The sequence below is a fragment of the Arvicanthis niloticus genome, chromosome 1, assembly GCF_011762505.2.
Source record: "Arvicanthis niloticus isolate mArvNil1 chromosome 1, mArvNil1.pat.X, whole genome shotgun sequence".
NCBI lineage: Eukaryota > Metazoa > Chordata > Mammalia > Rodentia > Muridae > Arvicanthis > Arvicanthis niloticus.
The window spans coordinates 8,831,182-8,852,552 of record NC_047658.1 but is presented as its reverse complement, the minus strand read 5'-3'; the positions used below and the strand labels follow the sequence as shown (position 1 = coordinate 8,852,552).

At 50.4% G+C, this 21,371-nt stretch overlaps 3 protein-coding genes across 4 annotated transcripts; 1 reads left to right on the top strand and 2 right to left on the bottom strand.

Moving 5' to 3' along the window:
- Window positions 1-4,595: 4,595 nt before the first annotated feature.
- Nfkbid (NFKB inhibitor delta) lies at window positions 4,596-13,211 on the bottom strand. Its single transcript, XM_076931656.1, has 12 exons — window positions 13,006-13,211; window positions 12,075-12,175; window positions 11,867-11,927; window positions 11,116-11,333; window positions 9,919-10,106; window positions 9,722-9,827; window positions 9,474-9,620; window positions 9,317-9,368; window positions 9,074-9,222; window positions 6,370-6,486; window positions 5,947-6,111; window positions 4,596-5,209 (listed from the first exon to the last, which is right to left on the bottom strand). Exons 1-12 carry the CDS (start codon window positions 13,073-13,075, stop codon window positions 5,156-5,158), a joined length of 1,428 nt encoding a protein of 475 aa, XP_076787771.1. The 5' UTR covers window positions 13,076-13,211; the 3' UTR covers window positions 4,596-5,155.
- A 705-nt stretch (window positions 13,212-13,916) lies between these two features.
- Hcst (hematopoietic cell signal transducer) lies at window positions 13,917-17,456 on the top strand. 2 transcript variants are annotated; one of them, XM_076931673.1, is made up of 5 exons: window positions 13,917-14,036; window positions 14,549-15,905; window positions 16,521-16,550; window positions 16,932-17,063; window positions 17,307-17,456. In XM_076931673.1, exons 2-5 carry the CDS (start codon window positions 15,863-15,865, stop codon window positions 17,342-17,344), a joined length of 243 nt encoding a protein of 80 aa, XP_076787788.1. In that variant the 5' UTR covers window positions 13,917-14,036; window positions 14,549-15,862; the 3' UTR covers window positions 17,345-17,456. The 2 variants fall into 2 exon arrangements, with proteins under 2 accessions (XP_076787788.1, XP_034379326.1); XM_034523435.2 differs by having other exon boundaries at window positions 17,304-17,456.
- A 115-nt stretch (window positions 17,457-17,571) lies between these two features.
- Tyrobp (transmembrane immune signaling adaptor TYROBP) lies at window positions 17,572-20,879 on the bottom strand. Its single transcript, XM_034518189.2, has 5 exons — window positions 20,728-20,879; window positions 20,249-20,275; window positions 19,964-20,110; window positions 19,362-19,405; window positions 17,572-17,809 (listed from the first exon to the last, which is right to left on the bottom strand). Exons 1-5 carry the CDS (start codon window positions 20,786-20,788, stop codon window positions 17,744-17,746), a joined length of 345 nt encoding a protein of 114 aa, XP_034374080.1. The 5' UTR covers window positions 20,789-20,879; the 3' UTR covers window positions 17,572-17,743.
- Window positions 20,880-21,371: the final 492 nt, after the last annotated feature.

The following is a 21,371-nucleotide window of genomic DNA, read 5'->3' as shown; positions in this document are numbered from 1 at the left end:
AAGGCCAGCCTGGTCAACAGAGCTAGTTCCAGGACAGCCAAGGCTACACAGTAAGACCCTGTCTCTAATTAATTAATTAATTAATTTTATATTTTAATGGCAATACTTGATTTTTTTTACTGTGCGTGCGCGCGTGCACACACACACACACACACACACACACACACACAGACACACACACACACACCAGGCTGCACAAGATAGTCAGATTTCTCTTTCCTTGCTGTTTATGGGACTCAAAGTCATCAGGCTTAGTGACAAGCCCCTGTACTGGCTGAGCCACCTCAACAGCCCTGTCTTTATCTGTCATCTACCTATCTGTCTGTCTATCTATCTATTTATCTATCTATCTATTTATCTATCTATCTATCTATCTATCTATCTATCTATCTATCTATCTATCTATCTATCTCTGAGACAGTCTGAGACAGGGTCTTACCATGTAGACCAGGCTGGCCTTGAACTCACAGAGATCTACTTGTCTCTGCTTCCTGAGTGCTAGAATCAAAGACACGTACACCCAGGCTGTTTATTAGATTTAAAATACTATAATTAGGAGGTGGAGAGATGGCTCAGAAGTTAAGAGCACTTTTTGCTCTTCCAAGAAGACTCCAGTCTGGATTCTCAACACCAATGTTAGACAACTCTCAGCCACAAGTAACTCCAGCTCCTGAGGATCTGACGCCTGACGCCCTCTTCTGACCTCCATGGGCACCCATACTCTCTCACACACATTTAAAAAATTTAAATTCTAAAACAATACCATCATTAAAATATCTTGCCATTGCTCTCCTTATGCTTCATGCCCCTAAAACAGCCTTCTTTTTACACTGAAGATGATTTTTTGGGGGGAGGGGCATAGACCCCTAAACTATATCATACAATCGACTTTCCTAACTGCAGGTAAGTTCTTATATGAAATTCAGCACATTCATATGAATTCATGGGCCATCTGCCACAGTATCACCACATCTAGGAGCACACAGCACTGTCATGAGGCAGATGACAAGAGAGACAACACTAGTCCCTGGTAACTGCCCCCCAACCCAGTTTTCTTTCCAATCCTCCTGAAGTTCTGAGCTTCCTGCCTCAGCCTCCAAAAAAGCTGGGATGCTAGGATTGTACCACTACACCCAGTTTGGCCATGTGACTTTAGTTGATGGTATGTATCAGCAAGCCTTATGCAAGCAAGGCTATTTCCTCTTAAGATACTGTCCCTTGGGGCCCTTACTCACTGTGCTGGGTAGGTTTTTTTTTTTTTTTTTTGGTTTGGTTTGGTTTTGGTTTTTTGAGACAGGGTTCTCTGTGTAGCCCTGGCTGTCCCGGAACTCACTCTGTAGACCAGGCTGGCCTCAAACTCAGAAATCTGCCTGCCTCTGCCTCCCAAGTGCTGGGATTAAAGGCATGTGCCACCACCACCCCGCGTTCTGGATAGTTTTATGTCAACTTGACACAAGCTAGAGTAATTGAGAGGAGGGAGCCTCAATTAAGAAAAGCTTGGGCTGCAGGAAAACCCGCAGAACATTTTCTTAATTAGTGATTGGTGAGGAAGGGCCAAGCCCATTGTGAGTGGGGCCATCTTTGGGCTGGTGGTCCTGGGTTCTACAAGAAAGCAGGCTGAGGAAGCCATGATGAGCAAGCCAGTAAGCAGCACCCCTGCCCCATACACCACGGCCTCTGCATCAGCTCCTGCCTCCCAGTTTCTGTCCTGCCTCCCGGTTCCTGTCCTGACCTCCTTGGATGATGGACAGTGCTTTGGAAATGTGAGCCAAAAAACCCTTTCCTTACTAATTTGCTTTTAAACATGGTGTTTCATCGTAGCAGTAGTGACCCTATCCGTGAACTCACCATGTGGAGAGACCCACCTGCCCTTCTGGACCCCATGAGGAGATTCCGGGTTCATCCAACAGTTGCCAGTACTCAGCTGAGTTATTATACCTATGGCTGACTCAGTACTGGGTTTCAGCATAAGCTCCCAGCCGACGTCAGCCATTATTAGTGACCAAAGCAAGATGTTTTCAGCTGAGTTCAATCCAGACTGTAGAGCCATAGGCAGTGATGAGGTAAATGTCTGAAGCCCCATCCTGGGTTGCACTGGTCCTAAAATATACTAATGTAGTGTAGTAAGTAAGCTTCTCCTGTGACCAACTACCTGAGAGGAACATCTTAAGGGAAGTATTTGGCTCACAGTTTCAGAGACTTTGGTTTGAGGACCCACTGTGAGTCACGGTTGTCACGGCACTAGGAGCATATGGGAGAAAAGCTTCCCGACCAACAGAGAACACGGAAAAGAGTATATAGGAAGACACCTTGCAGGACGTAGGCCTCAAGGACATGTTTTCAATGACCTAATTTGTCCAACTAGACTCCACATGAAACCCTTGACTTCTCCCAGTAATGCCGTTATATCAGGAATCTATCAAAGGGTTTGTCCATTAGTTTCCCCAGAGCCATCACCATCTCAACTCTGGGACCCTCCCACCCCCTCTCACCCTGACACCAGAGCTATGCTTCCTAATCCAATCAAGACGACGGGTGGACAATCATGTATATACTTGGTTTGTGGTCCATGAGAGTCCACAGGCAAGAGGGCTCTGGTGGGCAAAGGGGCTTTCTGGAGTGGGGACACAGGGTAGCTCAGTGGGGTGGAGAGAGACTGATGGCTACAGGCAAATCTGAGAGGTAGGCTCCATGGAGATGCTGCTTTGGTCTGAGTTTCTCTGGAAGCAGATGCTGAGAACACCTGAAGGCAAGTTTATCAGGGAGAAGACCCTGGTAGGGAGGCTAGAATAGCCATAACAAGAAAGGCCAGGAAATAGAGGCTGGGCCACCAAGTGCTTGATTCTGTTGAGGAATTCAGAGAGTCCAAGCAAACTGGTACCCAGAATTGATGCAACACACAGATGTGGGACCTGGGTATTTTATACATGTCTCCTGTCTGTCATTAGTTGAGGGGTGCTGTTAGGTTAGAGCAGGAAGTGGGCTAAACCCCCGAATGGTTTCCTTTCTTCTCTCTCCCTCTCCTTTTAATTAAAAACAACAACAAAATTAAGGTAAGTTTTTTGTTGGTAGTCCAGGCTTGATTCAAACAGGAGCGCTGAAATTACAGGACTGGGCCATCACCCCTTCCTTCCTTCCTTCCTTCCTTCCTTCCTTCCTTCCTTCCTTCCTTCCTTCTTTCCTTTTGTTCTTTAATTGTTTTTTCAAGACACAGTTTCTCTGTGTAAACCCTGGCTGTCCTGGACTACTTTGTAGACCAAGCTGTCCTTGAACTCAAAGAGATCCATTTACTTCTGCCTCCCAAGTGCTGGGACTAAATGAGTGAGCCACCACACCCAGCAACTCCCAAATTTTTTATTTGGCTTTTGGCCAGGGCTAGGGATGGAACACAGGGTTTTTGTTTGTTCTTTCCTTTGTTTTTAAGACAAGATCTCCATGTTTTTTTTGTTTTTGTTTTGGCTGTCCTAGAACTTGCTAGGTAGACCAGGATGGCCTTAAACACAGAGATTTGCCTGCCTTTGCCTCCTGAATGCTGGGATTAAAGGCATGAGCCACCATCCCTGCCAACACAGGCCAGAGTATTTTTTCACTGAGCCTCATCCACAGCCTGGTAGATTCTAAGCAAATGCTCTACCACTGAGCCACGCCCCCAGCCCCTCACTGGGGGATTCTAGGCAGGGGCTCTACCACTGAGCCACACCCCCAGCCCCGCACTGGGGGATACTAGGCAGGGGCTCTACCACTGAGCCACACCCCCAGCCCCTCACTGGGGGATGCTAGGCAGGGGCTCTACCACTGAGCCACGCCCCCAGCCCCTCACTGGGGGATTCTAGGCAGGGACTCTACCACTGAGCCACACCCTCAGCCCCTCACTGGGAGATGCTAGGCAGGGGCTCTACCACTGAGCCACGCCCCCAGCCCCTCACTGGGGGATTCTAGGCAGGGCCTCTACCACTGAGCCACACCCCAGCCCCTCACTGGGGGATGCTAGGCAGGGGCTCTACCACTGAGCCACGCCCCCAGCCCCTCACTGGGGGATTCTAGGCAGGGCCTCTACCACTGAGCCACACCCCAGCCCCTCACTGGGGGATTCTAGGCAGGGGCTCTACCACTGAGCCACGCCCCTAGCCTCTCACTGGAGAAGACTAAGCAAGGACTCTACTGCTAATCCATGTTCCTAGCCTGGTAAGCTCCCTGGCTTTGAAGTCTTCTCACATCTTTTGATGTTGTGGTTTTTTGAGACAGGGTCTCATGTAACTCTGGCTGCCTTGGAACCCACTATGTAGACCACACTAGACTCAAATTCAGAGACCTGCTTGCCTGTGCCTCCCAAGTGCTGGGATCAAAGGTGAGCCCCATCACAATCTGCTGGTCTTCTGCTGTTTTCTGAAGGGATTGGGCACCGGTTGTCTGAAACTACAGTATCAGGAAGGGATGGCTGTCTACTGAACAGAAAAGTGCCTTTTTCAGGCATTAGAACTGACGGCACCTTGACCTTTAACGCCTAGCCTCTCTCTCATCCTACTGTGGCCTTTCAGTGCTGCTCTCCTGAACCAATGCTCCCCCACCCCCAATTTGAATAACATCACACAATCTGAGGCCAAAATGAGTTTAATTGATAGCCACAGGGATACACAGACCAAGGGGAACAATTTACAGGGAATGCTAGCATCTGAGACATTGAGTTCTAAATGACAGTGTAGCCAGGGCTCAGGGCACGTTAATCTCAGAGGGCCTTTTTCAACATCTGAGGGTACGGGTCCTGGCAGGAACCCTGACCCGAAGGTACTGGGATGCCTCAAATCCCATAGAAGCTCCATTGGGCATTCTGGGGTGTAAGACTGAGTCTGAAGAGGTGATCATGACTGATCCAGGCAGGAAAGAGTTAAAGGTCTCTAGAGTGTTTCATAGAAACAAGCAAGTGGGCTCGATTTCACAGAAATCATCAAGACAGCCCCTTGTAGGAGGAGGAGGTCAAACAGACCCCAAATATTGGAGACTGCTCACCTCCCCCAGTGCCACTTTGGAGTTTTAATGTAAGACCCTAATGGCAGGATAGTACACATATTATCAAGAATCTGCGACATGAGCATACGCTGACTGTCCCACGGGACGGTGGGGACTGGAAAATCAGTCCAGGTTCTGGGTTTCAGTCCTAAGAGGACAAGCCTGGGGGTGCCGCACGGCTCCTCTTCAGCAGCTGCCGGAGCTAGGGACAAAAATGGTGGCGTGAGATATGGGGGAGGCTAAGGGAGGGCTTTTCAGGGGCTGGGAGAGGCACGCAGGAGGCTGAGGGGCACCTCCGGGAGAGTTACCAACAAAGAGGAAACTGAGTGGGGTCAGTTGGGCTGGAAATTCACAGGTCTCAAGTCAAGATAGGGGTTGAGGTCATGTGTGGTGGTCCATCACACCGCTACATGGAATGGCTGAGGCAAGAGAACTGGGAGTCAGGGGTCATCCTGGGCTATACACTGAAACCCATGTATGTTTGGGGGTGAACCTTTCCTCAGACTCTGGTAGAGAGCCAGGAAGGTTTTGCTGGTTGGGGTTGGGGGTCAGCACTGTTGAGAATCAAAGGGCAGACGCAAAGGTCAGAAACCACATTTAAGATCAGGATCCGGAGTTACGGACAGGAATCAGAGGCCTCACCGGGGGACCGAAGGCCACACTCTCGGCCCAAGAGTCAGGGTTGAAAGTACAAAGAAAGGAAGTCACAGGAGCCGTAATATTGAAGGAAAGGGTCAGACTTTAGGGTCAGAGACAGGGTCTAACTATGTAGGCCAGGCTAGCTCAAACTCTCTGTCTTCCGGGATGCCAGGAGGGTAGTACCCAGCATAGGTCACTCTTTGAAGAGTCACCTTGTGACACTAGATGTCATTTTCTACATGAGGCTTGGGTGGAGTTTGGGGGACCCCCAGTTAGCTCAGAAGTCAGACCAGTGCTCACCCCCTCAGGGCCCGGCCCAGGTCGCAGCAAGTGAACAGGCTGTTCATTCTCCAGGTTGCGCAGTGTTGGGTCTGCTCCAGCTGCCAGCAAGTGCCGCACAATGGCCTCTTGGGGTGTCCCAGGGGGCAGGGCAGCTGCCATGTGGAGGGCAGTATTCCCATGGGCCTGTAACCACAAAGGGAGGATTGATGGGGACCCAGACTCAAGCGCCTGGGTCTTTGAACCCGGATCCTGCCTCATCTGTATCTCATACACCCCCTTCACCCACCTCCACCCACCCCACTATGTGGTCCACACCCCTTTCACAGCCTGGGTATTTCCCTCTTGACATCCACAACTCATAGGGCCCTCATGGCCACCTGCCCCTTGCTACTATATCTCAAATCACCCGGCTTGATCTCAGCACATCTCCGCCTGTCCTACCTTCATATTAACAAAGGCTCGCAGGTCCCCCCTTGGCAGTCCCAGGAGCAGTTGAACCAGTGTGGGGTTGGCAGCCTGCACGGCCAAGTGCAGAATGGTCTTGTTGCTCTTGATCTCCTAGGAGAAGAACGGCAGAGGTCAGGCCAGTTGTCTGTCCATACCTGCTCCCGGCAGCCAGCAGGGATGCCACACAGATGTGTGCATTATGAACTATGTAGGAAGAACATGGCTAAGGGGGGCCATTTGTAACATATGTGGCATAGAACTGCAGGACAACTTTCCAGCTCAAGTGTCTCAGAGGAACTTTCTGGGCTGGAAGTTGTCCTGGTCACCGGGCGCCCTATTGTATAGGGTAAGATGCACCCTGTCTCATATGGATGGTACTGTATCGTAAGTACAGGAGCTGGGTGGTGTTAATCGACAGACAAGTCTATATACAGAACAATTATATTTTAGAGCAGTGCTTCTCAACCCTGCTCATGCAGTGACCCTTTGATACAGTTCTTCATGTTGTGGTGACCCTCCAACCATAATATTAGCGTGTTGCTACTTCATAACTGTAATTGTGCTACTGCTATGAACTGTAACGTAAATATCTGATATGCAGGATCTCTGATATGTAACCCCAAAGGGGTTGAGACCCACAGGTCAAGAACTGCTGTTTTAGAGAAAAATATTTTTTTAGTTAAAAAAATTTTTTTAATTTAAATTTATTTTAATTTTAAAATTAAAAAAAAAAAAACTTTAAAAATTCATGTATGACTGCTCTATCAGCACGTACATCTGCACATCAAAAGAGGACATCAGATCCTATTATAGATGATTGACATGTGAGCCACCACGTGATTGCTGGGAATTGAACTCAGAGCCTGTAGAAGAACAGCCAGTGCTCTTAACCACTGAGTCATCTCTCCAGCCCCAGAAATAGATTTCTAAACTGAAAATTTACTTCATGCTTTCAAGGAGCCTAGAATCTCCAGGGTTTTTGCCCTCTACTGGAGCATTATGAACAAATGCTTGAGCACTGAGCCACACCCCAGCCCCTCACTGGGGGATTCTAGGCAGAGGCTCTACCACTGCAATAAGCATGAGGAGGCTCTAGGTTCTACATTTATGACCAAAAGAAAAAAAGAGGGAAGAAAGGAAAAAGGACCAATAGTTATTGGAAATAGTCACATGCTTCTATTTGCTTAAAAGTAATGGAGGAGCAGGACTGGCCCTGGTGACCAAGGGCCATCAGCCCAGCACTTGGTAGGCAGAGGTAGGAGATGGTCAGTTTGAGGTCAGCCTGAACGACATAAAGAGACTGTGTCTTAAAATAACAACAACAACAAAATAATAATAAAATAATATAGGTTTGTGAGGAGCTTGCCTAGCCTGCACCAGTCCTTCAGTTAAATCCCCAGTACCAACAAAAAAATTAAAACTGAAGGGAAAGTGGTCGAGAGAATGGCCTGATGGAGCCGCTGTGAGCGCTGATGACTGATGTAATGTTGGTACACAGGGCTCATTATAACAGTCTCTGCACTTAATCCATGTTCAAATTTGTTCTTGGAGGTAGTTTATCAAGGTTGGGGCATGGCCGTACTGAGCTGGACAGTAACTACAGTACAACCTCCATCCTGTGTTCAAAACTCTTAAGTGAAAAACCGATGTTTACGGAATTCTCTTAGCTTGCCTGTGGAGGCACCCCATCCCAGGAAAAGGAGGGTTAAATAAGGACTGAGCCATCTTTGTCGCCCTAGTGCTGGGAGTGCAGGCAAAGGCTCGTCAGCTATCGGCTACTGTACTTACTGCACTTGGGCCACCAGAATCTCTCATTAACTCTCCTAACATGACTTCTGTAGATTTCTAAACACACACACACACACACACTCACACACTCACACACACACACACACACACACACACACACACGAAACAACAGAGGTGAATGCTGCTGACCAGGTTCTCTGTCATTCAGGATTGTCAGAGAGGCTCTTACAACACCAGTGCCATTGTCCCAGGCCTGTTTGGGTCCACAATGGAGAGGAAACCTTGTAATCCACACTGTGGGTACACTTGAAGGGGATATTGGGAAGCTAGCTAACCCTACACTTAGAAAATAGAAAGCCCCGCTGGGCAGTGGTGGCGCACGCCTTTAATCCCAGCACTTGGGAGGCAGAGGCAGGCAGATTTCTGAGTTTGAGGCCAGCCTGGTCTACAGAGTGAGTTCTAGGACAGCCAGAGCTACACAGAGAAACCCTGTCTCGAAAAACCAAATAAACAAGAAAGAAAGAAAGAAAGAAAGAAAGAAAGGAAGGAAGGAAGGAAGGAAGGAAGGAAGGAAGGAAGGATGGATGGATGGATGGATGGATTGAGAACCCAGTTCTAGGGTCAGAATTCTCCTGGGTTCTAATTCCCTCTCCAACACAAATGTTAAAGGGCATCTGTTTCCTTCTCAGCAGAATACAGAATCAGGATATATGCCTGAAGAGGTAGGGTGGGGGGCAAAGAGCTGATTTTAGCCACTCGGTGCTTGAGAAATCTAAGCCAAGATCAGTAATAATCACACGGACAACCAGGACTCAGACAAGTGAAGGAAGATACTCGAGGTTTCACATGAGATGACACATTTAGCCTCTGGACATCTAGGTGGCCCTTTGTACACACTTCCCCATGGGCTTGCTTGCCGGTCCCCCTGCCCAGTGACAGCCAAGCTTACCTGGCTGGTATGACTGGCACCCATTTGCAGTAACATCTGCACACAAGCCAGTCTGTCTCCGGCTTGGGAACTCAGCATCCTTGGACACACACTAGGTGGGAGCATAGCAGCGTTGAGGGCCAGGACGGCTGTGTGGAGTGGGGTAAGGCCTGTGGAATGTATACGGTGAGGGACTCGCACCTGAGCATCCACCCTGTCCAGCCAGCCTGCCTGCCACATCAGCCCTGGCCATGACCAGCTCACCTTCGAAATCTCTGGCTTCCAGATCCACTTGAATGCCTGACTTAAACACAGCCTGGGAGAAGAAGAGAGAGAAGGGTCTGCCTCAACATGGCCCTGGAAACCAGGATCTGGATAACCAGCCCACCCCAGACACCCTGGATCTGCCATCTGGACATACCGAAAGGACTCCTGGGAGTCCGTAGGTGGCAGCCACATGCAAGACAGAACGGCCCTGGTGATCAGTGGCATTAGGCTCTGCTCCCAGGCTCAGCAGGTCTGCCACAATCAGTGGCTGGTTGGCAGCAGCTGCCACCAGGAGAGGTGTCTGTAAGTCACAATAAAATCAGCCTGGACTCCCAAGGCCCTTCCCTCTGAAATCAGGAGCCCTCTTCCCCAGTTGCAGAAGTCAGGGCATTTGGCTCTTACCTTGCCTTTATGCTCACGAATATCCAGCTGTCGGTACATCTGTAACACCTCGGCCGCAGCATATGCTGCCCAGCGCAGGCCCCGAGCAGCAAACAGGTGCAGGAGCCTGGGAAGGGGTTGGGGTGGAGGAGCAATGAGAACAGCCTTCACCTGTAGGCAAGCCAGAGGTCGAGGTCACCCTGTCCCCCCAGACTCACGTGTCTCCTTCTTCGTCCTGGGCCAGCAGTTGTTGGGGCCCCAGAGCCAATATGTGAGCTCGGGCTGTCTCCAGGGAGGGTCCAGTGGGTGGAGGCAACTGTGGGGACCCTGAGGGGGGACTAGAGACTCTCCAGGATCCGACCTGGGACAGGGAAGGCTCAGGATACAGCCGGGTATCCAGAGGGTCCTGATGGGTAGAGAGGTGGGAAGAGTCAGTCACCCGAGAATTCTCATCACACACAACATAGCACCTGGTCAAGTGGGTGAGCCCAGGACCCCGTGTGTGCCGACTTCAGCACTTCAGTTTTGCCCCAAGGGAAAAGCGGTCCTTTTTATTTATTATTATTTGTTGGCTTGCCTTTGTCTTTGAAAGAGCATCTCAGCCGGGCAGTGGTGGCGCACGACTTTAATCCCAGCACTTGGGAGGCAGAGGCAGGCAGATTTCTGAGTTCGAGGCCAGCCTGCTCTACAGAGTGAGTTCCAGGACAGCCAGGACTACACAGAGAAACCCTGTCTCGAAAAACCAAAAAAAAAAAAAAAAAAAAAAAAAAAAAAAGAAAGAAAGAGCATCTCACTGTGAAGCCCAGGCTAGGCCTGAGTTTGAAGCAATTCTGCCCCATAAGTTCACTGCTGGGCTGCACTACGATGCCGGCTTGTTTGAGTTTCTGCTTTGCTGCACTACCTAGTTTGGTTTTAACTCGTATTGAACTGGCTTAAAATGATGAGTCTCTTGTTTCTGCTTCCCAGGTGCTGATACTACAGGAATAAGCCAGGATACTTGGCCAGGGATGGGATTTTAAACCAGTCCCTGACATCTCAGAATACTGAGATTCCCTACCTCCCGCCCCCATCCCTACCTCATGGAGATTGAACCCCATAGCCTCACACGTGCGAGGCAAGAGCTGGACCACAGAGCAAAACTCCCAATAGTCTTTCTGTTTTCTACTTCCTTTTTTTCTTTCTTTCCTTTTTTTCTTTCTTTCTTTTTTTTTTTTTTTTTTTTTGTTCAAAAAAAAAAAAAAAAAAAAGATGAGATCTTATTAATGTGCCTTGAACTCATTGTGTAGCCCAGGCAGGTCTTGAAATCCTTCTACCTCTGCCTCTTGAGTCGCTGCGATGACAAGCCTGCACCAGGAGGCTCAGTACCACTGGGAAATTTTTAGGGGCCCTTAAGCATCTATCCCCACTCAGTTTACCTCCATCGCCAGGGGAAATGGGCCTGACCGGGCTGGGTCTGATATTGGGTAGAAATCAGGAGTCAAGAAGCCTTCAGAAGCAGAGTTGGGGAAAGAGCCTTCGGCATATGTAGCGTGGATGCTAGGGTCCCAGTCTGCAAAGCCTGAAGGGGGAGCCAGGTTGACAGGTCCAGAATCCACAGTCTCTTGGAAGGCAGGGAAGTGAGTATGGCCTGAAACTGAGAGGGAGGGCAGAAATAGCCTGTTATTACAGCCTGGTGACACGGCCAGGCATAGTAAACCTGGAGTCTCTTGAGGTCCTGAGACACTGAGGACCTGGGTCCTCCAATCCTGGGACATGAATAAAGTGGGATGCCTGGCCTCCTGGATCTCAAGCAACTGGGATTTGGATTCCTGAAGTCTCAAACCCTGGGTCCTTGAAGGACAATATTCATGGATTACTGGGGCTACTGAAAACCAATGTTAAATCCCAGGGGTTTCTGTTCTGTTTTCTGTTTGAAGACAATGTATCTTAGATAGCTCTAGGTGGCCTGGAACTTGCTAGTAAAAAAAAGCGTGGCCTCAAACCCAATGGTAATCCTCCCCCATCAACCTCCAGTATGTGAACTATGGCAGGCTGTCCATCAAAATTTCCCATAAGTCTCAACAATAATGAGAGCTGCCTGACTCCTCGGTCCCCATTGTTCTATGAGCTGAGTGAGTTGTCTGAGTCTAAGAGAAGTTGGGGCTGGGAGCTAACTTTTATTCTTACCTGCCTCTGCCTCGTTCACAGATGGGGTCAGTGGCTGGACGAGAGGAGGGGAGAAGTGTCCCTGCAATGCAAAGAAAACGAATTTATATACCTGGAAGATTCTTCCAAGTCTGTCCTCCACCTGTAGAGCATCAGAGTCAGAACTACAACTCCCATCTCTCCCAGCACATATGGCTTCATGTCCTATACAGGACTTCCAAAGACTCACCGGCACCCCAGCTGCCTCTGGCTGCTGCTGTCGGCGCCTCTGTTCTTCCAGAAGCTTCTTTACCGTCTGTGTTGGGCAGTGACTACGCTCAGGCCGACTCACTGTGTGTGGGAAGACAGAAGGAAGTCATCAGGGATGTTTAAGTCACCCAAATGCACCTTCAGCGGCAGCGGTGGGTGGCTAGGAGTGGACGTGGGCGGGCGGGCGCCCTCCTTTCCCTCGAGCACGGAAACACTGGAGAACTACAAAGCCGATAGAAGATGTTGAGTGCAGGGCCCGCCTCTGCCATTTCCTTCCTTTTACTCCACGCTTTTCCTCTGCACCAACTTTCCACTACCGTAGTGGAAACTGAGGAAGTGGGGAGGCTAGCGCTTCTCTGAAGCACCTCGCTCCTCCGGAGACATCCCATTCCTCTGAAGCATCACCACATCCGTAAAAAATCCCAACCTAGGCTATCGGGTCCTAACACTTAGAGTGGAGGGTTGAGTTTTGCTAATCAACTTCCTAAAAAGGCATTTCCATGTTCCCAATGTCTCTGTTTTAAACTAAAAGTAGAGGCACACCCCTTCAATTCCAGCACTCTCGAGGTAGTGGCCAGAGGGTCAGGTGTTAAGGCCAAACTCATCTACATACTAAATGAGAGGCCAGTCTGGGATACCTGAGACCTCTGTCTCAAAACAAAATATTTCTCTATTCTAGAATCTGACATGTGGGACTGGGAGCAAGGCTGGGTGGACGGTAGAGGATAAGCCTAGCGTCCTTAGCACAGAAAAAGGTGAGCTACTACTCTGATAGTCTTGGGATCGCCACTCTTGTTCTATCCTCTCTGCCAGGATCCACGAAATCAGCAGTGGAGTAGTTCCTCAGAGATCCAAGGAGTCACAAACCTCCTGCCCCCACCTCGGCAGACTTGGGACTAGCAGGGACCCACCATCCCGCAGATGCCCCAGTATCCCGTAAGCGCGGCATCCTCTCATCCAGAGCCCAGGAGTACAGACCATCAGCGTCCTCTGGGACCTGCAAGTCTGGTTCCTTCGACTCGAGAAGAGCAAATCCCCAGCTTAGACTCCAGCGCAAGAAGGGTTAAAGCCAGCCGGGGACTGACTCGGAAACCCTCGAGACAAGACGCCGCGTGCTGACGTCACGGCGCTCACGCAAGGGAATCTTCCACCTCCCAGTTCCGCTCCGCACGCGCGCGCCGCAGGTGTCTGGCTCGGGGGCGGGGCACGCAGTGAAGCGCGGCGCCCGTGGAATCCCCGCGCACGGGGAATTCCTGCTCGGCCCAGGCACCCTGTACCCGTGGCTCTGGGAAATCCCAGGGCGGGGCTGCTTCGACCAGGGTGGACCCCTGAGGTCCAGCACCCCACCTTCGAGACCCAAACCTGCGTCCGTAACTGCAACTCCGAGGATGCAATGCAACCCCTCCTTAGGTGAAAGACTCCAGGTCACTTCATCCTCTTACAGAACCCTCGGTATCAGGCTTCCCAATCCTTGCACCCAACCTCCAAGGTTCCAGATATCGCTCTTAATGCCCAACACTCCCAGGACTCGGAAGCTCAGGACCCTAGACTCTCCTCTTCAGCCAGCTCCCTTAAACGTCGAGAGCCCCCAACTCTCAGGGCCCAGCTTTACGCTCCAGCCAACCCTCAGAGCACCCAGAAAGGCGCGTTCCTCGCTTTACCCCCAACCCTTACCTCGAGGATTCTTGGATGTAGACTGTGGGCCCCCAGGGCCGCGGCCTCGGCGCTGCGCCAGCCTCGCTGCTTCCCCCGCGGAGCGCCGCCGGGTCCCCCGATCCAAAGCCAGGTCCCCCGCGAGTTTTTAAATTCGGCTTTTGGCCACGCCCAGTTCAAGGCGGAGCCCCGCCTACAGTCATGGGAGTCCCGGGTGAAGCCACAGAGCTAACTTAGTCTCTGGATGGGAGGGGCTGACCTTGAAGAGTGTCATCTGGTCTTCCTGGAAGTAGGTGCTTAGGGGTCCTGCCTTTTCCTAGAGGGGACTTGGGGACCTGGAATTCTGAGTCTCTGGCCAAGGAGATACTGGAGGCCTTGACTTGGGTGTGCATAAGCAGAGCAGTACTGTGGGTTCTCGGGGAGAAGAGGACCATAAGTCTAGACCCCATGGCCTCTTGGAGAAGTCCTTAGGCAAGGGGTGCCTTAAATCTCTTTTTTTTTTCCACGTGGCTGTTCCCTTCTTTAGAGTTAACTTTCATTTATAAAGCTTTTTTCTCCCCCCTTTGATTTCAGTTTTGATTTGAGTGTGTATGTGTGTGTGCGCGCGCGCGCACGCGCGCGCATGTGTGTGTGAAGGGTGGGGGGAAGGGAGGTTCATGTAACTCAGGTCAGCCTAGAGCGCTAGGTAACCGAGGATAACCTTGAACTCCTCCAGATTCTCTTCCGTTTCCCAAATGTTGGGTTACAGATGTTGGCCGCCATATCAGCTACCAATACTGGCTTTTATGTTTTGTTTTTCAGGTTTTTTTCCCCTTCAAGACAGGGTCTCACTATGTAGCTCTAGCTGTCTCGGAACTCACCATGTAGACCAGGCTGGCCTTGGAATCCATAGAAATTTGCCAGCTTCTGTCTCCCAAGTGCTGGAATTAAAGTCATGTGCCACTATGTCTGGTTCCAATATTTGCATTAAAAAGTGTGTGTGTGCACTCGCGCCAGCCTTTTTGTGAGGGTTATGGGCGCCTCTAACACAGGTCAAGTATCTTTATCTGCTGAACTATCTTCCTACCAACGCTTTGTTTTTGAGACAGGGCTTCCTGCATCTAAGCAGCTGGGCTGGCTGTGCACCTGCTTAGTCAGCCAGGCTGGCCTTGAACTCACAAGCATTTATCTCACTTGTCTCCCTAGTGCTGGACATATAGGCTTGGGCAATTGTGCCCGGCTTACTTATTCACCATTTAAAAAACTCTGTTAGCAGAAAGGAGACACTTTGCTGGGTGCTGGGAATAGAAAGGTGTGAGCCAAACAGGAATTCCCAGTCCACCAGGGGACCAACAACTCTCAGTTCCCACTTGGTGACCTTCCTTGGCATTGAACTGTGATAACCAAATCTCTCTCTCTTACAACACTGCCGGGGGGGGGGGTGTCTCCCCCTCCCTTGCTTCCATCCTTGACTTCCCTTGCTGGTTGCTGGTTCCCTCTCTCTTCTGGCAGTGTGTGTGTGTACCTCTTTTGTACCTCTTTAATGATCTCACCCAGTTTATGACTTTACACGTGTCTTTCAGCCATCAGCCCTCTCAGATTTACATGTCAGGACCAGACTTGTCCCTAGACTCTGAACCCCAACTGTGGACATTCACATTTCCAGAGAGATCTGTTAGGTATTTTCAAGTCAGTGTGCCCAAACGTAGGCAGCCCTCTCTCTCCTTAACCAGCTGTTCCTAACTCTCTCAACCTGCTCTCCATGTTTCTACTCTCACCCAGACCCGGAACTACAGTCACCACAGTCCCCTTTCTCAGACACACAGCTCCAGCCCCAAGTGTTATTGGTTCTCCCTCCACCATATTCCATAGTCTTCCTGGTGCCTACACCATGGCCCTCTTGCCACTCCACCGATCTCATCACGGAAGCTGCTCTGGGCTCTGACTCCCCCATATTTGTTCTCCAAAGGAAGTCTTAAGGACATACATGTACCCACACACAGGAAGTAGGTGGTATTATCACCATCGGGGTGACATCCGTCCTAGCTGCCTCTCTGCTCCTCTCTGCTCCTCCACTGTTCAGAGGACTTCCGTGGACCACAGTTTTGACCAGATCCCTTCAGGTCCCAGCCCAGCATGGCCCCTCCAGGCTACCTCCTGTTCCTGCTTCTGCTCCCAGGTGAAGCCAGTGCTCAGGGGTTGAGGGACAGAAAGGCTACCATCTACTGTCAGGGGCACAGAGAGGAAGCTGTTCTCCTTGTGCCCCTTGGGGGTTGGGCATGGGATTCTGGAGCCCTGCTGAGTCACTTCTATTTCCCTATTCTGGTCTCTGTGCCCAGAAGGCAGCTCTCTTTCCAGTTTACCTCCCCACTGTGGAGCTTAGTTAGGTCTTAAGTGTGGCGAGAATTTCTGGTTTCTTTAAAAACTTAGTTATGTGATGTGAATGCTTTTGTTTTAATCCCAGGTGTGGGATATGAGGCTGCTTCAGACTGTCCACGGCAGGTAACTATGATTTGTCTCATGCTCTGGCAGGGCATGATTCTGCCAGCTGAAGATAGTTTACTTTTGGAATTCTGGGACTTCGTGGACAATCTTAAGTAGCCCTATATCCTACACCTGGGATTAAACCAAAACGTATTCACATAACATAACTGGTTTGTTTGTTTGTTTGTTTGTTTTTTAAGAAGCCAAAATTCGCACTACACTTAAGTATCCCACCTGACCTAAGCCTGGGTGTTAGGGTCTGCTCCCCTGTATTTCCCGCCCCCATCCACTGTCTCGGGTTTTTCCACAGTGGCTGCAAGTCAGACGTCGTCGTCAGCAGGTGAGGAATGAAAGAAGCCTTTGACCTTGTAACTTAAGCAGCGCCTGCAATCCTGAAGTCTGTCCCACAGCACACCCCTGGCTTGTGACATTCCTAATCCCAGCCCTTTCTAGGTCCCATCTTGACTGTTCACCACCCAGTTGAAGTGATGGGAACCACGAGACTCTCTGTAACAAATTCTCCGGTGTGCCCAGGGCACAAAGAATCCCAAAGAATCTGGGAGCTGATGCTCCCCCTACCCCACCCCACTGCTCCCCACCCCCCACCCCCTGTCTCCGGGATATTTAGGGAGGCGGGATCTCCCTGTGAACAAATCACAGCTTTTGGGAGTCAGAAGTCTCAGCTGCCTGTTTGTCTGGGCTCTAACCCCCCCCCTCCCAGGTTCCTGCTCCGGATGTGGGCCTCTGTCTCTGCCACTCCTGGCAGGCCTGGTGGCTGCAGATGCGGTCATGTCACTTCTAATCGTGGGGGTGGTGTTTGTATGTATGCGCCCACACAGCAGGCCTGCCCAAGGTGAGCCAACACTGGGCGGGGCCTGAAGAGTAGGTCCCCTAGCAGTCCCTAGGGAAGAAGGGTGTCCCACGAAGGCGGTCCTGGGGAAGCCCTGGAGGAGGTGCTTGGGAAACCCTGGTGGAGGTGTCTGGGGAACCCCTGAGGAAGCCCCTGCTGAGGCAGGGGGTCTCCCAATAAGGTAGAGTTATGGGAAGAGTGGTGGGTGGTCAGGCTTCATGCTCTCTCTATTCCACCCACCAGAAGATGGTAGAGTCTACATCAACATGCCTGGCAGAGGCTGACCGTGGCACCTTCTGTCTTCTGACCCTCTCATCCTGGATCGCGTAGGGGTGGGGGATGGTGCATGGGGACGCACTTCTTCGGGACTGGAATAAAGCGATTCAAAGACCTCTAGATTTGTTCTTCCCAAAGTCTGACTTCCTCCCAGGTAGCAGTTTCCTGATTTAAGACCGTTCTTGGGGCCCCACTGTTACCCAAGGCCTCAGCCCGGTCTAGCATAACTCAGCCATTGTTTTTGCTCCAACTTTTATTAGGGGACAGAAATGGTACGAGGTCAGATATCTCAGGGAGGGCAGGCACTATGTGGCTCTGTATTCCAGCGGGAGTCCTGATTCCAGGGAGGGCTTGTTGAGTATGCATCTGGAATGATTGGATCAGGTTGCTGATGGGCATAGGGGGGCTTATCTGTAATATTGCCTCTGTGTGTTGAGGTCACTGTATACTTCCGGTCTCTGACCCTGAAGCTCCTAAAAAAAAAAAAAAAAAAAAAAAAAAGACAGAGGCCATCATTGAGGGGGCCCAGCAAGTAAAACAAACCTAGCCTCTTAATGACCTTCAAGGTATCTGGCAGTTTTTTTTTTTCAAATTTAAAATCATGAAAAGGTCCAGATTGTATTCAAATGCACTCAGTGTTCCCCTGGCTCCTCTACCTGGGCATTATGTGCCAAGTCCAGGGCCCTTGCACATGCAGTTCCTGCAGCCTGGAGCACCAAGCCCCTAGATCTTCAACCTGCTCACCCTTTGAGTCTTGGACATGTCTCAGACTCTCCATCTTTAGTTTCTTTCCTATCCCACCAGTATGTTGGCTTACTTCTGTCTCTTTATAATGTCATCCCGAATGACTTTGTTACATTGCTTCAAATAAACTTCTCCAACTGGGACGCTGTGTTGATTCACCTAGGCCTCAGCCAAGCCACCCAAGGATAAGTAAATCAGACTGACATTTGCCCTAGAGTTTCCTGGCTCTCAGAGACTGAGCAGCCAAGGGTCTTCTGGGCGTCAGATGGCCAATATTGAGGTTATTTTTGTTCATTTGTTTGTTTGTTTGGAGTCACGGTTTCTCTGTGTAGCCCTGGTTGTCCAGGAACTCACACTGTAGACCAGGCTGGCCTCGAACTCACAGAGATCTGTCTGCCTCTGCCACCTGAGTGCTGGGATTAAAGGCGTGCACCACTGCTGTCCCACACCAAACTCAAATCAAGAATAGAGAGGTTCTTACACTTTTCAAAGAAAACTTTTCTCCAGAAAAGAGTCAGTTGAATGGGCAAGACTGGCTACAGGGAGGGAGGTAGACTTCTTGAGAAGGGGTCACAGAGCAGGTGTCTGTGGCTCCAAGGGGCAGACTCTCTGAAAGCACGTACCAGAGACCAGCCTGGGTGTGTGTTTCCCGAGAGACGGAGTTTCATAGCCTCACCCATATCCCAAAGGTTAGGAAGGAGTCTTGAGGCTGGCTCAGTGGGTAAAGCACTTGCCGCCGAGTTTGACAACCAGAATTAAGAGTTCAGAGTTCCACAAGGTAGAAGGAGAGAACTAGCCCCCACAGGTTGTCTTCTGACCCCCACATGGCTGCCAAAGCATGCACCCCACCCGTTCCACATACACCCATAAATACATAATAACATAAGTGCTTAAAATAAGGTAAAAATAGAACTTGATGTCCTCCTGTAACCTGCCTACACACACACACACACACACACACACACACACACACACACGAGAGAGAGAGAGAGAGAGAGAGAGAGAGAGAGAGAGAGAGAGAGAGAAATAGAATCTTGACAAGAGACTCATCTGAAGCTGAGCATAAAGGTCATGGTTGACCATCAAATATGTTTGACAGATGCTCTTTTACCTTCAAGATTGGGAGAGGTCCTGAAGAAGGGACCTTAAGGTTCTGGGAAGGGTAGAGAGAGAGAGAGAGAGAGAGAGAGAGAGAGAGTGTGTGTGTGTGTGTGTGTTACTGTGTTGGGGGGAGCGAGGATGGGGCAGGAGCAAGGGTGGAGAAGAATTTGCTGCTCTTACCTGATAAGGTGACTCAGTCTCAGCCATGTGCTGTTTCCGGGTCCCTGTAGAGGGACAGAGAGGGACATAGGGTTTAAAGATGGACTAAGCTGTGAATTGGGATGATTTCTTGTTTTAAAACCAGCCCTTCTGAGCAACTGGAGAGATGGTTCAGCAATTAAGAGCAGATAATGCTCTTGCAGGGGACCCAAGTTGAATTCCCAGCATCCACAGGGGCGGCTGGATCATTTGTAACTCTAGTTCCAGGGGATCCAGTGCCATCTTCTGGCCTTTGTAGACACTACACTCAAATGCATACATATTCACACACATACACACTGAAAAAATATTAATATATATATATATATCCCAGAACCTCCTCCACAGGCTTTCTGGCCTAAAGGTATGACTCAGTGGGTAGGAGAATTTGCAGTACAAATGTGAGGCCCTGTTTGGATCCTCAGCATTAAGGGAAGAAACAAAAACAAAGAACAATAATAACAAGCCAGCCCTCCCATCCCCAACCGTTTCGATATTTGCAACCTTGAAGCTTCTACCATGTCCACCTCCCACCAGGCCAGGTCTCAACCTGTCCCAGACCAGCCCCCTCCAGCCCCACTCACCATCTGTGGGCCCTCGGCCTCGAGAGACCAGGCGGCCCAGAGAGTACACAGCCAGGGCAATGAGCAGAGTCAGCACCAAGTCTCCCAGCACAATCCCAGCCAGTACACCGGGGCTCACAGAAGAACATTCGCATCTTGGGAAAGTATCTCAGGAGGATGAAGAGGGGGGACACAGGTTAACAATCAGGGCTCGGAGTTAGCAGAGAGAGGGGGCTAGAAAGGAAAGGGATGGCCTGAGGAGGTCTTTGAGAGGGAGAGAGAAAGACTGGGGGTACTATGGCTTACCACTCTGGGCCTGTACAGGACTTAATCCTAAGGAGAAAAAAAAAAAAAAAGGTAACCTGAGAGAGGTGGAAGCAGAGACTAGAAAGGTTGAGGTTATCCTCAGCTACATAGCAAATTTGAAGCTAGCCTGGGCTATATGAGATTCTATATTCAAAAGAAAGATGCAAATTGAGGCACAGTGGATGTAGAAGCTGGAGAAGGTAGGAAGGGCTTTTCTCACAGCACCCAGGGGCTGGTGCAGAGGCAACTGACCAACGTGTGTGTGATATACCTGTGCGCTTCAGTGTCCCCCCTACTGATTCTACCAGAGTCCAAATCTTGGGGCCTCTAGTTCAGGGTGAGACCCACAGACTCTAGAGGAACCTTCTTCCGCCCAGCCTTCCCCCTTGTCTGTGCTGTCCCTTCCTGCTCTCTGCCCAGCCCTGGCCCCGACATGAGCTGAGGACACAGGAGGCAGCCACAGAAGCCCCCCGACTCACCGCCCACAATCAGGAGGACAGGAAGGAACAGAAGGCACCAGGAGGGCTCCAGGGCCCCCATGGTTACCAGATGTGCACTGGACACCACAGTCCAGGGGCTGGTCAGACGTTGTGTGACATCCAACCAAGTGAAGGAGGAAGTGTGAGGTGGGTGGTGGCAGCAGGAGGAGGGACAGCAGCAGGGAGGAGGGACATATAGACATGGCCGCAGAAAGAATGCAGCCCAGAGGGCTGTGCCCGGGTCCTAATGGGCTGAACTAGAAGGGCAAGAGATACACATCAAAGATCTTAATCTTCACCTTAGATAGAGGGCAAATCCTGTAACAGGAGGGACTGTGGCCGTTAATATTGAAATCAGCTCAGCCCCTTTTTGGCAGGGCAACCTTGAACAAGTCGCTTAGCCTCTCTGTGCCTCAACCTCTTCATCTACAAAGACGAGAGTAAAATCGTACTTTCTTTCCAGGGTCGCAGAGTCTTAGCCAACTGACATAACTAGAGCAGGGTCCGACAGTCATTAGCCTTGGTAAGTATCGGTTCTAGTTATTATTCGGTATCTACGTAGGCTATAGAGGAGAGACAGTACTCCCAAGTGTGAAGTCACTGAGTCCTCACGGTATTCACCAGGGGTTGATGCCTTTCTCCCA

Excerpts from the sequence above, each read along its gene's own strand:
- Nfkbid (XM_076931656.1), bottom strand. The coding sequence starts at position 13,075 with ATGGTCTGTACTCCTGGGCTCTGGATGAGAGGATGCCGCGCTTACGGG. Across the intron at positions 9,369-9,473 it reads GACTCCCAGGAGTCCTTTCG|GCTGTGTTTAAGTCAGGCAT; the intron begins GTATGTCCAGAT and ends TTCTTCTCCCAG. Across the intron at positions 5,210-5,946 it reads CTGGGCCGGGCCCTGAGGGG|CTCCGGCAGCTGCTGAAGAG; the intron begins GTGAGCACTGGT and ends TTTTGTCCCTAG.
- Hcst (XM_034523435.2), top strand. The coding sequence starts at position 15,863 with ATGGCCCCTCCAGGCTACCTCCTGTTCCTGCTTCTGCTCCCAG. Across the intron at positions 15,906-16,520 it reads GTTCCTGCTTCTGCTCCCAG|TGGCTGCAAGTCAGACGTCG; the intron begins GTGAAGCCAGTG and ends GTTTTTCCACAG. Across the intron at positions 16,551-16,931 it reads TCAGACGTCGTCGTCAGCAG|GTTCCTGCTCCGGATGTGGG; the intron begins GTGAGGAATGAA and ends CCCCCCTCCCAG.
- Tyrobp (XM_034518189.2), bottom strand. The coding sequence starts at position 20,788 with ATGGGGGCCCTGGAGCCCTCCTGGTGCCTTCTGTTCCTTCCTGTCCTC. Across the intron at positions 20,276-20,727 it reads TGTCCTCCTGATTGTGGGCG|GATTAAGTCCTGTACAGGCC; the intron begins GTGAGTCGGGGG and ends TTTTCTCCTTAG. Across the intron at positions 19,406-19,963 it reads AGGCCGAGGGCCCACAGATG|GGACCCGGAAACAGCACATG; the intron begins GTGAGTGGGGCT and ends GTCCCTCTACAG.